A 16,411-nucleotide genomic window follows, 5' to 3' on the forward strand; every position below is an offset into this window, starting at 1 on the left:
CACTTCAGAGCACAGCTTCACTTGACACACAGCACTTAGATTTGTTTACAGAGAAAACAAATATAAGTTCATTTAACAAAGTATAGGGACTCATATGGTAGGAAACAGAAATATGGGAAACAAAGGGTTACATAGAAAAGAAAAACAAAAGCTTTCTATGGCCCAAATTTAACGAAAAAGTTTTCCTCCTGTCTAAAGAAGTTTATCTCACCCAAAGCTCTTCCCAGGGTTTTCAACCAAGCATGGATGAGATCTGTTTTTCATTAAGCAAACCCACTGTCAGTTTACTTCCTCGGAGAAGGATAGCTGGGGATCCCTCTGAACCCCAGTTTCAAAAGCTCATTGTCTGTACTTGGAAACAGGTTACTCCTGCTGTTTTTTGGGTGGGTTTTTTTTTTTTTTTTTGTCCTGCAGGACTCACAATCTATTGATTAGCATTTTGCTCAGACTGTAAAGGGACATCCATTCTGAACCGTACAAAACCCCACCCATACCGGAAGAGACCATCCTTCCGCCTATGATACCCCACCCAGCCCACCTATCAATCCTACCTGCCACGCTAACAGGGCCAGCCGTGCTGACGTCAGCGGTCTCAACAGCCAAGATTCTCTGCCACATCCACCTCTACGGTGTCTACCTCCCAACAACGACTCTCAAAGTATCCCTTTTGATTTCTATATAGAGACCCACGAAACTTCTCCTACCACTCCTCCAGTTTCCCCAGTCGTTTTCAGGGGCTGTCTTGCTCGCTTTGCTCACAATTCGGGCAAGATTACCATCAATCGATGGGTGTTGGACATCATACATAAGGGCTATCTGATAGAATTCCACACTTTTCCCTCTCGCCACCCTCTTCAGGCCAACTCAGCAAAACTGGACCTCCTACAAGGGGAAGCACTCATCCTCTTCAAGAAAGGAACTATAGAATTGGTCCCACGTCATTATCAGTGCCATGGTTTTTACTCTCCCTATTTTCTCATGTCGAAAAAAGGAGATCTTTGCTCCATCTTGGATCTGTGGGCGCTAAACCGATTCATCCTCAAATTTTGCTTTCAAATGACTATCTTTCCCCAAATAATTCCTTTCCTTCCCCCTGGATCATAGTTCGCGGCTCCTAAGATGAAGAATGCATACTTCCATGTGGATATCCGCCTCGCCCACCACAAATTTGTTCACTTCATGGTGGGACACTCCTATTATCAATTCCATGTATATTCCCCTTTGGGATTGCCACTGCCCCTCGAGTGTTCACAAAGGTCTCCGCTGTGATGGCAGTATATGTGAGACACTTGGACCACTCCATTTTTTCTTACCTGGACTACTGGCTCTTAGAGGCATCATCCCGTGACCACCATCTCATCACTAACCACATACTGTGGGAACTCCTAACCAGTCTGGGAATGTGCATCAACAAGGCAAAGTCCACTCTTTTACCAACCAAAAATCTCACCTTTATAGGAGTATACTTGCAGGAAGGGCATTCCTTCTAAAGGACTGTTTTACCACATTCATCTCCTTGATTACATGGCCACGACGATGCCCTCACACACGCCTCTGTCATTGCCTATCACTCCTGCGTCACGTGGCAGCATGCACTTCTGTCACATCACACGTATACCCTCATATGAGATGCCTTCAACTTTGACTTCACTTGGTGTATGACCCACAAAAGGACCGCCTCAACAAATGGGTCCTCCTTCCTCCTCCAGTACTCAGTTACCTCTTTTGGGTGTGCAACCCGGCCAAGGTCATGGCAATCATTCCCTTCAACCCCCTTACTCCCCACACCAATCTCACCATGGATGCTTCCCTCGTAGGCTGAGGTGCCCACATACAGGGCCATATGGTGCAAGGCCTCTGGTCCCCCAGAGACGCATGGATGCACATCAGCATCTTGGAACTACGTGGGGTCCAGAGTGCCTGTCAAGTGCTTCTTCCCTTTGTTCAGTCCAGACACGTACAAATTCTCTCAGACAACATGATGGCAGTCGTATATATAAACAGGATGGTGCCAGATCATCCATCCTCTGTCAAGAAGCATTATGGCTGTGGCACTGGTGCCTATGGCACTGTGTCATACTCCACGCAACACGTCTACCGGGAACAGACAACAATCTGGCAGACACCCTCAGCCACTCCTTCCACTGCAACCATGAGTGGAAATTGCACGATCCCACTCTCCACACCATATTCCATCAGTGGGGCATACCGCAATGGGATCTCTTTGCGACACCCGCCAACCACAAACTTTCCCTCTTCTTCTCCAGAGGGGTCCTAAAACAAGACTCGCAAGGGGATGCTGTCCTCCTTCGCTATGATACGTCTTCCTTCCCCGTCCGCTTCTCCCACAAATACTCTGCAAAGTGAGGCGAGACCAGGCAGCTCTCATACTCATAGCCCTCTTCTGGACCTGTCAATACTGGTTCACAGTTCTCCTTCACCTGTCAGTCTGCTCACCAATCTGCCTTCCCCTCCTCCTGAACCTCCTCACGCAACAACAGGGCCAAATCCACCACGCCAACTTGGACCCTCTTCACCTCATGGCCTGGTATTTGGATTGAGCTCGCAAATAGACAGTGTGTGCTCTATGCCAGTATGGGACGTACTTATCCAAAGCCTACACCCCATGACCAGGGCATGCTATCAAGCCAAATTGTGATGCTTTGTGGAATGGGCATCACACAACCACCACTCCACAGACATAGTGTCCATATCAACCATCATCGACTATTGGTTCAACCTTCACCTTTCAGGCCTCACCCACTCCTCTGATAGCCATCTGTGCATTCCTCCCACCTCTGGAGGGTTTCTTTCTCTTCAGCCATCCAACCAGAGCTTGATTCTTTTGCAATCTCCTTAAAACCTTTCCCGTGGTTAAAAGACCTATCCCTACATGGGATCTCAGCCTCATCCTCTCAGCCCTTATCAAGCCACCCTTTTAGCTTCTTGTCACTTGCTCACACACCCACCTAACCAGGAAAGTAATCTTCTTAGTGACCATCACCTCCACCTGAATGTTCAGCAAACTAGCAGCCATGATGGCAGAACCATCCTTCACGGTGTTTCATAAGGATAAAGTCTCCCTATGGCTCCACTGCAAGCTTCTCCCTACGGTAGCCTCACTGTTCCATCTCAATCAGGTCATCCATCTCCCAACCTTTTACCCGAAACCACACACCTCGGCCAGGGCACGTACCCTACATTCCCTTGATGTCCACCACACACTAGCCTTTTACCTTGAATGCATGCATGCTTTCCAAACATCGCCCAGACTCTTTCTCACTATAGCAGACCACTGCAGAGGCCGCACCCTCTCGTCCCAATGCATCTCCAAATGGATTGCCCACTGCATCATGGAGGACTATGCTCTTTCACAATTCCCTCCACCATGTGGCATTTCGGCACACTCTACCAGAGCTCAGGCCATATCATTGGCACTGCTCGCAGACATCCCATAGCAGGACATCTGTAAGGCAACATCGTGGTGCTCCATCCACACATTCGCCACTCATTATGGCATATCCCAGTTGGCCACTGAAGATGCGGCAGTCAGCCGTGCAGTCCTACAAACTCTTAAACCTCCTGACACCTCACTCCCACCTCCAAACTGAATACTGCTCTCTATGCTACTCACGTATAGAATCCACATAGGGACCTGCACTCACAGAAGAAAGGGAGCTTACTTACTGTAACTGATGGTTCTTCGAGGAGAAGTCCCTATCTGGATTCCATTCCCGCCCCCCAAGCCCTCTGCTACGGGCTCAAAGCCTATTGGTAAAAGGGAACTGAGGGGGCATCAACTCGCGCAGCCGTACAAGACCTTGGACGCACCATGTGGACAACACATGGCACATGGGTCAACGGAGACTACTTCAAACAGTTTCGGCTCCGCCAAATGGCGCACATGTGCACCTACATATGGAAATCCAGATAGGGACCACACCTCTCGAAGAACCATCCGTTACAGTAAGTAATCTCCCTTTACCTGACCCAACTTGTCTCTGACAACTTTGTCAGACTAGTATGCAGATACTAGACACAGGGGATCCCTATAATCCTATGTACCCTGGCATGTCTGCCCGTTGGCACAAAGAGGTCCCTGGGTTACAGGGATGTCATTTAATTCATTCATTCTTTTTTTTTTTTAAATTGTTAGTGCATATGAGAAGTGCTAGGGATGGCCCTGAAATTGTAATTCTTCTATTTAATCACAGAGCAGGTACAACGTAGGTAGCACCAGTAAAAGTTTACATCATACTTCTCATTCCTCACCATTCAATGTGCCCCCAATCCTTAATGGGAGGAGCACTTTAGAGACCTGGGGTGCGAGTATCATTTTCTATGTCCATTTTCTATGTCCTGGGCACCTCTGTTGAGACTGTCTCCAAGGGTGCCATTAAATAGTGGTGCTTTTTGTAGTGTGGATACCCAAGGGTTGAACTGAGCCAGTACTCGGTGGTACATCATACCAGCATTTTGGTTTTGTACAATTTATGCCTTCAATCCATCTGCTAGGAACTGGCCTGCAATCACAATTCACTTCACATAGGTCTTGGGCATCCTGGAAAACCTCCAGTTTGACTATTATATTCTGCCTATCTAAATTCCCCTTAAATTTCAGCTGAATACAGGATTCCTCTTCACCTCCTGTCATGAACTGTTTTGTGTGCTGAGGTATGATATAGCTGTGTATAGTGTCAGTTACAATGACTTGTATGTTGTGGACACCTATCTATCTTAGACTCTTATATGGAACACAATACGATTGTATCTGAGCTCCTCGCAATCTTTAATTTATTTATCCTGCCAGCAGCCTTGTGAGGTAGGGAAGTAGTATTATTTCAACCTGTCCACTAGGAACTAGATGACTAATTTATTTCACAGAGGGCACCTATACAGTCTGTAACAACTTAAAGTTACTACTGACTTGTGTCTGATAACCTAAAGGTTAAATATTCTGTATCCCGTCACCAATCTGCAGAGCCACCTAGACTTCTGCCCAATCATTTTCTAAGGAACTAAGTATTCTAAGGCAGTTTACATGGAATCCTTTTAGTGGGAAACAGCAAGTTTCTCTTTCAGTGGTTTTCCAGGTCTTTTGTACTGCAAACAGATTTGTTCTGCCTCTAGCAGTCCATCAGGTCATTGTTGTTCTGGCAGGATCCCTGGTCTCTTGGTCTGGGGACTGATTTATTTTGCCTTTGATGGACTGCCAAGTTGTTTTCCTCACTGCATATGCTGTTTCCTTCTCTGCACTGTAAGTTGTTAACTTGGCAGTATGGAGGACTGTAATATTGGCATGGTGGCATCCTTCTTTTAGAATAATTCATTCTAAGCGGCTATTGATGCCATGCTTACAGAGTTTTTCTCTGTATGTTGGCATATTGTTGACCTCTTTTTGGCTCACATGTTTTCCATTTTTTAAAAAATATTGCCAAAAAGGCCCTGAGACTTAAGATTAGCTCAAATAAATATAAACACTTAAATGAAGTTTCTGTTGCTCCTGCTGATCCCGCTGGAGGACTGAGGCCTCTAATAGTCAGTAGTGGTCCCTCCCTGTCAGGCTTGGAGGGAGGCTACTCTGCCTTTCTGCGTGAGGCAGCAAAACCACCGTTAATTAGTAGGCTATAGACCCTGGCCCTCTGGGTGGGGCCAAGGAAGAGGCAGCCTTTTGGACTCACCTCCTGGCTGTGGCAGACATCCAACACAGTCTACAGCTCTGGCCCTCTGGACAGGGCAGAGCAAGGAGCAGTCTTTAGCCTAGCCTAGCAGACCACAAACATGGCACAGGCCATCCAGTCTAGAGGTGAATAGGCTGCCACCTCAGGGGTGAGATTGACAGCAGGGGCATAGGGAGATCCAGGCCCACCTGACTCCACCGGGTCCCAGCCCAGGGACCTAACAGTTGCTGGTGGTTCTGCCACTGGGCCAGCAGGGATCCCACTGAAATATGCTGACTTATTTTGCAACAGCACAACCAAACTAATATCTGGCCACCCTGGGCTGTTTTCTACTGCCCTCAGTTGCCGTGGCTCTGTTAGCCACACATCCTCAGTCTCCTCGGGGTAGATGGCAGTCCCTGCAGCTCCTCTTCGCACTCAGCCTCCTCTGTGGGCAGAGCGCTATGTGGCTTAGCATTGGGGCCGGAGTCCTGCAGCGGGCTAGAGATGTCTGCCTCCTTCCCTGGCTCCAGCCTCATTGAGCTGAAGGGCCCGGCCCTTGTACTGCCTGTCTTGCCCCCTCTGCTTCCGGCATGGGGGTTGGGGCCATCTTGGCTTCAGCCACCAAGGGGAGTGTAGTGTTCCATCCCTGTCAGGCTCAGTGAGAGGCCACTCTGCCTCACTGCAAAGTCATAAACCGTTTGAGTTTCCAGTCGAATAGTTATTTATCCTACTGCTTACACAGTGTTTGATTACACTAGATTGGCACAGTTGTATTTACTCAGTATTGCCAACCGCAAGCATTTACAAACCATAAATCAAGTCCCCAAAATAATGAGAGTGCTTAAAATTCACGAGGTTTTGTTTTAAAGTTGATTTCTTTTATCTGCCTTCTGGTTCCTGAGCTTTTAGAGTTCACGTGATTCATGTTTTCAATGTTTTTTCCACAACCAGGAAGACTAGAAACTCTATTTTTTTTATTGTTTGTACAATGCCTAGCACAATGGGGTCCTGGTTTGTGACTGGGGCTCTTCGTAATGCTACTGCTAAACAAATAAATGAAAGCGGGCATTCTGGAGCCAAGAGCTTATGTGAGGATCAGGGGCTTCAAGAAGAACATCAAATATAATGAGATTTGTAATCAAATTGTGAGAGTTGGCTGTGTACTGTGTTCAAATTATTTCCGTTTAGACATTGTTACCTGACTGATTCGTTCAGTTTCCATTATATCTGTGCTGTACCCATGCTCTGATTTGAACGCAGACTGTGGAGTAAAGTTTATGTTATTGTGAGGTTTGCTCTACTGTGCTTTGTCAAAAAACAACTGAAATATTAAATGGTTTTTGTTTCCCAAAAAGTATGCTGGCCGGAGAGGTGGGTAGAAAGGATATTCTTGTGGTTAAGACATTGGATTGATTGAGATGAACACTGGGTACTATTTATGGCTCTGTAAAAGACTTTTTATGTGACTGTGGAAAAGCATTTAGGGCTAGGTTTTCAAAGCGTGCACAAACTCCAGTGAGCACACAAGTCAACAGTGAAGCCATGAAAAGCATTGTGCCACAGTTGGGTGTCTCCTGATTCTTCCTGGAGGGCGGTGTCCCTTCACACTGCCTCTTGCTCAGGTTTAGGTGGCATTATGCCGGAAGGCACATTCTAGCTTTTAGTGTTTAAGCATTGCTCAGTGACGATAGTTCCTGAAGATCTTGCAGGCCAAGTCGGGCTCCAGCAGAATTTGCAAATGATGGAAAAATGTGGACCCAATTTCATCCCCAACAACCTCCCACCTCACTGTATGGCTTCCTTCCTCCTGTTCCCCATAATGGATCCCTTGTTCCAAAGTTTTTTCCTTCTCCCACTTCTTTCAGATTGGATCCACCTCAGTGTTGTTCCCTGCCAGGCATTTAGGGTCCTCCTCCCCACCCCAGTCATGGCCATCTGCATCTAAGCCTTGCACACTTTGCAAAATGTGCGTGTCCTAACATGCTCTTTACAAACCCTGCAGCAAACTGATGCATGTAATATATCAAACTGAAATCTGCATTAAATATACTTAAAAAAAGATACACAAGTATATTTAGAAGTGTATTGCACTGTGGTAGTACCTAAGGGTTCCTTTGTATAAAGCACTGTACAAACACATAACACAAAGGTGCTCTCAGTCCCAAAGAGCTGTATAATACAGTTTAAAAGACGTATATTATATGTGTGGTTTTAAAAAAGTGGTTATGTCTTTAGTTTTGAGTACTTATTATCACAACTTTCGAAATCCTCTCTGATTCTTATACATACCTCTATTTTCTGTATTAGGGACTCTTTGAGAAATGAAGTTTGAAGCTTTTCCAAGAATCTATTTTGCAGATATGACAAATCAAGAAATTGTTAGCAATATCTTTGAAAAGTGACCATAAAAGTCTCTATACATTTTAGTGACTTGTCCATTTCTCATATCTTAATCTCCACATGTGATATGCTACAAACATTCCAGATAAATCCTGACTGGAATGATTTATTTCTAGTGAAGTTGAAGGGGTGATGGGTTAGCTGAAAATTGGTCTTATTTCTAGCTAGCTTCATCTTTAACAATGGAAGGATTGGATCCCTCGATAATATTAGCTTTCTCCTCTGTATAAATTCAATAACAGTGGAAATCCTGTTACTTTCTTCTATTTGATTACAAATATATATGTCTTAAACATTTGGGAAAACCCTATTGTGGTCATTTTTGTTATAATGGTGCAGTGAAGACAGGCTCTTAAAAACACTGATTAATTTTGGTAACTTCCATAAAAGCAAATAAAAGTGTGTTATAGCCCATAAAATTGTAACCAGTGGTTTGTGAGTGTGTGGCTTAACAGAGTGAATTAGTTAACCTAATCCCTCAGTAAAGTTTTAAAACAAATGGTAAAGTGGCATTAATCACCCCAACTCCCATATACAATACATAGCTTAAAGAAAAAAATAAACAAATGAGAGAGGACACAAGTGAATACACAGAGAACAAATTTTTCTCTTCACAGATGTAGAGGTTCACAGTAATTCATAACAGCACAAGTAAATTGTCCTTAGTAAACAAATCAGTCTTTAAGGCATGAGTGAAAGGTTTTAATTACATGAATGTTGCAAAAAACCCAATGAGACCAGGAATCTTTCCAAGGCTGTAAATATTATTTATATTCTAGCACAAAGATTTCTCCCCACAAATAAATAGTCTGCACAAGAATTATGTCAAGGCACAGACACTACATTTTTAGGGCAGTCTTGAAGCCCGGACCAATGACTGGAATAAACTGATTTCACATGCAGATGTTTCTGTGGGTGTTCAAAAGAAACCTTTCTGTTGTAGGTATAAGACCTTGAGAAGTGGTCTTGGGGTGCTTTCTTTTTTAGCAGCACTTTGCAGTACTGTATATATATATATATATATATAGATGCTTAGCTTTTGAGGAAGACTTTGTAGATATGCCTAGATCAGACCTCAGAGGTTGCAATGTTGTGGACTGAGCTAACCAGATGGGTAATAATGAGGGTATATAACTATCATAAGCTGGTCCTTTCTACTGGAAGATAATACTACTGTGGCAGGTGCTGCTGTTACAATCTCCCATGTAATTTTTCATAGTTTATGAGCAAGTTTTTAGTCTTGGAAGACATGTTTTTGGTAGTTTTTTAGTTTTACAAGGTTCTGGGTAGAAAGAGCTATGTGAACAACAGGGAAATTTGTCTCTGCCTTGCTCTCTGATTAGCGTCAGCTCTTGAGACAGAGTTTCTCCCTAACAGAAACTGTTAGTAGATGTCATGGGTAAGTGTAAAGATGTTCAGACTGCAAATTGGTAGCACCCTTTTAAATAAAGAGAGCCATTGATAATATCATTGTATAAAGTTTCTCTAAACAAAAGCTCACTGTTGTAATGATCATTGTATTGTCACCGATATTTACATGGCTAGGATCTGTAAACCTGTTATAAACTTCCTAAATAAAGACATAGTTAAAAAAAAATTAGTTAAAGAATTATGTTTGGGTAGTGTCAGCCCACATAAGCTGAAAATGTTTGGGTTTTTTAAACCAAGAATTTTACCAAGATTTATTTATGTATAATGTGTTGATACATGGTGTTTACTTCTGGTTTGACTGTGTTTTTTATCTACCTTAGGACGTTTATTTACTCATTCTTCACGAGAAGCAGACCTTTCCCACTGCAGATACTTTTCTTTGGCATGTTATTCTGTATCTATAATGGTTTCCTTCAAGGGTACTACATGATTTACTGCGCTGAATACCCAAAAGATTGGTTCACTGACTTCAGATTTACATCAGGTAATTGCAGACACAGGATTTCCAGTATCTACTCTCCAAGCAGTTTGTAAGCATTTTGCATTGTGTTCTAACCTTCACTGAGCCTGTGAGTCAAATCAGAGGTGATGGAGATCAGCACAAAACCTGCCTTTCTGGCCCAGATGTAAAGCCTAAAGAGAATAATTTTTACAATGAAAATAAAGGAGTTACATAGATTAGCTTTTTGCCGGGCAGCCACCTTTGGAAGCACCAGCTGTTAGCGGTTCAAACACAGACTCAGATCAGATCAGGTCTAAGGAGTTGCAAATTCCAAATGAGCTTCTCAGGCCTTGTCTACATGGGGAATTCACTCTAATTCCAGCAATCGGTGGCCATTCACCACTGGAGCTGCACTGCTGCAGACGAGCCAAAGCCACAAGCTCCGCTGGTGCAAATTGTGGCTTTCCTTGCCCACATGAGGGGCTTGCACTCGTGCAGCTACACTGAAGGCTGATCATGGATGGCTGGAGTCAGGGCAAATACTCTGCGTAAACAAGGCCTCAGAGACCTATCTCCTTCCTCACATGAGGCACATGCGAAAACTAAAGAGCAAATTTTGTCCTGATATAAGCAGGTTTGACTTCAGTGACATAGCGTGCAGGCTGAATTTGGCGCCGGAAATTCACTGAGAGTGAATTATTGAGTAGGGGAAGCCAGCTGATGTTACCCATGTTGTCCTGAGCTCAAAGGAAGATTTTTAAAAATGTGAATACAGAAATGATGATAAATGGAATGGTAATGGTTGGGGAACCTTGCCTTACATAAAATGCCTTACTTATAACTAGAGTCCTATATATTCTGCAACATGCTGGGGATCTATGTTCTGCAGAAAGATCTCATGACTTATTATTTGAATCGCACTAGTGCCTGGAAGCTTCAAATGAAGCCAGAGTCCCACTGTGCTAGACAGTCTGAGCAAACCTAGTAAGAGATTGCTCCTGCTTTCAGTCTAAATAGACAGGGCAGGGAGGGGAGGCAGAGAGGTGAAGAGACTTACCTGGGATCACACCACAAGTCAGCAGCAGAGCCAGCATAGGGCGAGGTGGGGTGAATTATATACGATTATTACTACACTCCCCTTTCTTGCACCTCAGCTTAACTCTTTTCTAAAGCAAGGCTAGAGTTCTGTCTTTTCAGAAGGCATTACACAAAGTAAAAACCGTAAATTTTGGTGTGAGTAACAACTTCCAGTCACCTTCAGAGAAAGAGAGTACCCCACAGTCTGTGGGATAAACAAATATTTCTATTTAATGCAAACAAAGAAAAACAGTGTAAACAGTATTTAAAATATTAAATAACTTGTAAACAAAACCTATTGGCTAGTAAATCTATGTGTGTCCTTCCATACAGACTTTCACAAACTTGCTGCTATTAAAAATGCAAGGTTTTAGCACAACATCTACACTCTATTTTGGCACAAACAAATAAACAGTACTGTTTTGCTCCTGATCATCTTCAGAGATTATTTTCTCAGCCTGTATAGTGTGGTCTAAATAGTAGCACATGTCACCTGGATTCATTGGACCTGGAATGAAGCTGCAGAGGCTCTCAGTCCAGAATCAAATACTTTCAGCTTGTCAGCCAAACAGAAGTGGATTTTTCTAGCACTCCATTAATAGAGGATTGTCTCTCCTAAAATTGTGTGTCAGACAGGAAGATTCTGTTTGTTGCCAAGATGTTAGAGACATCCAGCCCTGACAGCCAACATAGACTTGCCAACTATAATGTATCTCACATGACACTCATGCATTTGGCAGCCCTGTACATGTTCCTGCAGGCCCGCTCAGATGTGGTTTATTCAGATGAACGACAGTAATGTCTGTAATTGTATCCAGCAGCCAGCAGGGGTTTATGTGGTACATAATCTGCCACATGCTCTGTTGCTCCTGCTGGACTATAGCCGGGGAAGAAGCTGCGAGAGGAGGAGCAGGCAGCAGACTCCATGGAGAAGGCACCAGTTCTGGTGCCAGGCTTCCCCAGCTTCTCACAGACAGACAGATAGTCCTCCCTACCCTCCAGCTAACCCTCTCAGATGCACAGCCCTGTCAGACCCTAAATCCTCTCACCCACAAACAATCCCAATCTTAAATGTTTCTTGATACAGGAGTTTTTGCAGGCTCTTAATAATCTCTTTGCCCTTTTCTGAGCCCCTTTTAGTTCAGCAATATCCTTTTTGAGATGGGGTGACCATTTCTGCACACAGCATTCCAGATGATGCCAAATCATTGATTTATATAATGGCATTATAATGTTCTCCATATCATTCACCATCCCATTCTTTATACACCTTAACATTTTGTTTGCTTTTTGACCGCAGCTGCACATTGAGCAGAGGTCTTCACTGAACTGACAACAGTGATGCCCAGGTCCCTGTCCTGAGTTGATGGCGTTAATTTAGAACCCTGTACGGTGTATGAATAATTTAATTTTTTCCCTGCAATGTGCATTATTTTGCATTTATTATCATTGAATTTCCTCTGCCATCATGTTGCTCATTCACCTAGGTTGGTCAGATCTCTTTGGAGTTCCTCACTGTACTCTCTGGTCCTGACTAATGTAAATAATTTTTGTCATATGCAGACTCTGTTACCTAATCACTATCAAATCAAATCACTAACAAAAGTATTAACCAACACAGGACTTAATACAGAACCTTGTTAGATTTTAGCCATGATGAAAAATGACCATTTAATATTACTCTTTGATTTGTTTTCTAGCTAGTGTTTGATCCATGATAATGCTTGCCTCTTATCCCATGACTTGGCTTTTTAAGTAGTCTCTTCTGCGGGATCTTGTCCAAAGCCTTTGGAAACTTAAATACATTGTCAGGTAGTTGTCTTTTATTCACTGCTTCAGTTTGTATTCAAAGAATACTAAGAGTTTAGTGAGTCATGATTTTCCTTTGTAGAAACTATGCTAGCTAGATGCTATCATGTCATGATCTCCAGGTGTGCTGTTATTCTGCTTTTAATGATCACTTCAACCAATTTGCCAGGTGTAGATGTAAGGCTAATGGTCTATAATTCCCCTTGTCATCCCTAAAGCCTTTTTAAAATATAGGCACACCATTTGCTATGGTCCAGTCCTGTGGACAGTGTCTGTTTATAATGAGAGATGGAATGCTTTTGTTAGCAGCTCAACCGTTTCATATCTGAGCTCCTTCAGAACTCTTAGGTGTACACCATATGGGCTTGGTGACTTATTGCTTTTTAAATTTTCTGTTTGCTCCAGCACCTCCTCTTTTGATGTCTAACTCTTTAGCAGCATCTCATATTTATTACCAGAAAAGAGCAGGTCTGTGGTCAATGTTTTCGCTGTTGAAGACTGATGCAAAGAAATCATTTAGCTTATCAGCAATGTCCTTTTCAACCTTAACTTCTCCCTTTAACTTCTGGTAATGCACAGATTTTTTCATGGGGTTCATACTACTGATGTATATGAAGAATTTTGTATTGTTTGTTTTCACACCTTCAGCTATTAGCTCTTCAAAATCCATTTTGACCCTTCTAATTTCCCTCCAACTTAATGTCTGCTGTACTTTATACCCCTGTTTATTGGCTTCACTAGAGTCAGATTTCCAGATTTTGAAGGATTCCTGTTTGGCTTGAATAGTGTCTCAAATCTTGCCATTTAGCCATGTGGTTAACTCATTGCCTTCTTGGTTCCCTTTTTGTTTAGCTGTACACATGTCTTCTGAGACTTTTTTTTTTTAGTAGTACCCATGCCATCTCTAAGGATTTTACTTCTTTACTTTTAACTTTAGAATATTAGCTCAGAATTTTCATAAAATGACATGCATGGAATAAAATTTGGCAGCTATGCAGACATAACCACCCTGGGTCATCTTCAGCCTAGGGTTCTGAGTAGCTCCTATAATTGTAGAATTTCCGCCTGGAGCTCTGATTGGCTCAGCTCTCAGGCTCACGATGTGTGGGATATACAGAACAGTTTGCCCATAATGGAAGCATTCCTTATGGCTTCAAGAAACCTATTGAGCAATCTCAGTAACTACAACACCCTTCTGAATGTTTCTTGGTACTTCCAGCTGAGTCCCTAGTTCTGTTCCCGGCACAGAGACTTCAAACAAATCCATTCTGCTTCCCTGTTGCGCCTTGTCCTCTTTTTGGACTTAAACTGCTACAGCGTTGTGACAGGGTGTAACAGGTATTAGCTGTCTGTTGCTGGAGATCATGTTGCCTTGTTCCTAGGAAGTGGCCCTTTAACAAGAGAAGGGCAGTGAGTTTTGGACCACTGGAATTGCCGAGAAAGGCTTTCCTGGGACAGCTGCTGATGGAACCAGTAAGACTTGGTCCTCTAGCAGCTAGATGGGATGAAGCAGGCAGCAGCCAATCGGGGCCCTGCAGACCAAATAAAAAGGGATGGCTGTTTCTATCAAATCAAATGGCAGTTTCTGGGAGAAGCCACCATGGTAGGGAGAGAGGATGGAAGAAAGGATCAATCGATCTTCCTTCTACCATAATCTAAGAAGTCAGGCTAGGTCAAAGCCTATTGTTGACCACACTTTGCATTTAGGTCATGAAGAGACCTTATTATTGAGATTAGCTGAGCTCACTTCATGAGACACCCCCTGACTCAAGCGACAAATATATAGCCTGGTTACGTTAGGAAGAGAACTGAGGTCTCCTGAGTCCTACTTCAGTGTTGTATTCACACTGCACTCTCACACGCGCTGTTGGATTCTGTAACAGCCGGCAGTGCATGGGAAGACATTCAGATCTAAACATTTGTACTGAATTAATACCCTGTTATTCATTGTGGACTCAGTGTGCTGAGTGATTCCTGTGAGGTGCCAAATGCCCTCAAATCCCATTGCAATCAGAATCAGGTCCAAAATGAACAACACAGCCAATGTTTCAGTCAATGCAAACATTAGTAAATGTTTCCCCAAGTATTTTCATGGGCTGCAACAATGCTTGCTTCTGATGCACACACAAGATAAGGCTCTATTGCAGAATGCTAGCAGTGGCATATAGCAGCAGTTGATCAGGGATTTGACTAGTTGGGTGAAAACAGAAACATCTGCTGCCTGGAGAGGTTGGGACTTTAGGTATTTTGAGCTGCTGAGGGCTCTGCCCTCTCCCACTCCCTTCTGCCAGATAAGAAGGATGTGAGGGCTCAGTTTATGCACTTCACTCTGGGCTGTTGGGAGCAATAGGAGAGTTCTCTCCCCTTCTCATGGCTGTTGGGGGGCTGCCCCTCCCCTCTCCACCTTGTCTGGAAAGGGGTAGCTTTGGACAGCTTTTTCTGTGTCCTGACTTTGTGGACACAGAATGAGAGGTTTTGGTCACTCCTGTTCACCCCCAATCTGCTCGGACACTGAGAGGGGGAGAGCGGCTAGGGTCACCCAAAGGTGGAAAGAATCAGTATGACGGTCTGCTTAGGGACATATGCAAGGGCATCACTAGGAAGTGAAGGGCATGCTTCTTCCTGGTTTGAAGGAAATATCACAAAACCCAGGTTGTCTTATGATATTTCTGGCCCCATCTGATGTGGCGCCAGATATTATCCTCTGGGGGTTTGGTTCTGCACTGGGACTAAAATAATAGTGACTAGTTTGGATCAGGGTCCTTGAATGTGACCTCTCCATCACCTCAGTTCCCTCCTCCCCCAAAAGAGTGTGTGTGGCAGAGGAGTAGGGGGAGGAAACTAGTTTTGAGGTTCTGGCTTTGACCCATGTTTGTTAAATTAATGGTACCCAACCCGTGAGCCAAATGTGGCCTGCGAGGGCTTTCAAAGTGGCCCACCACTCCCCTCCCGCTGGCTGCAGAAGTGAGCCATTGTCTAAGGACCCAGGCAGAGCACATTGCTGTGGGGCTAAAAGACCTGTGCAGGCTCCTTGCTGCAGCCAAGGGGACAGGAGATCAGCATTCCCCTCCCCCTGGCTGTATCAGGGAGCATGGCAAAGCGCTTTGCCTGGACCCACAGGCGCTGGGGTCTCTGCTGGACCCAGAGGGAGGGGAGCACTGATCTCCCCTTCCCCTGACTGCAGAAGGGATCCACTGCCTAGGGACCCAGGTGGAGCACACAGGATGTGTGTGGTTTCCCTGCTGCAGGCAGGGAGACAGGATCAGCGAGCAGGGAGGCAGCATCCTCAGGGCTGCTGGTGAAGACTAGTGGCCCTTCAGGGTTGTAAAAATGATATCTGTGGCCCTTGAGCCAAAAAGGTTGGGAAATATTACAGCTAGTCATCCCTTCTCCAAGCCCACCTCTGCCACAATGCCTATAAGGCATTCACCAAGGTGTATTGGCAAGGCTGAAGGGCAGGTGGGGAAAGGAAGTATTATTTATGTAAGCAATTGCTAAACTTGTTGTATAAAAGCAAATTGACATGGACACAAGTAACAAACGTGTTGATTGTATCCCTCCACTCTTCCACCTGCCTTTGAGGATAACT

General features: G+C 44.1%; 1 protein-coding gene across 1 annotated transcript in view; it reads left to right on the forward strand.

Annotated features, from left to right (window-relative positions):
• Positions 1-16,411, forward strand: part of SRD5A2 (steroid 5 alpha-reductase 2) — a 58,852-nt gene that overhangs the window by 32,380 nt on the left and 10,061 nt on the right. Inside the window, exon 2 of the mRNA XM_067555275.1 lies at positions 9,815-9,978. Within this exon, the coding sequence (XP_067411376.1) occupies positions 9,815-9,978 (164 nt within the window). The remainder of the gene's footprint in view (positions 1-9,814; positions 9,979-16,411) is intronic.

Source organism: Emydura macquarii, unplaced genomic scaffold (assembly GCF_026122565.2).
Source record: "Emydura macquarii macquarii isolate MOO-44397 ecotype Brisbane River unplaced genomic scaffold, CSIRO-AGI_Emac_v2 contig_1597, whole genome shotgun sequence".
In the NCBI taxonomy this organism is placed as follows: Eukaryota; Metazoa; Chordata; order Testudines; family Chelidae; genus Emydura; species Emydura macquarii.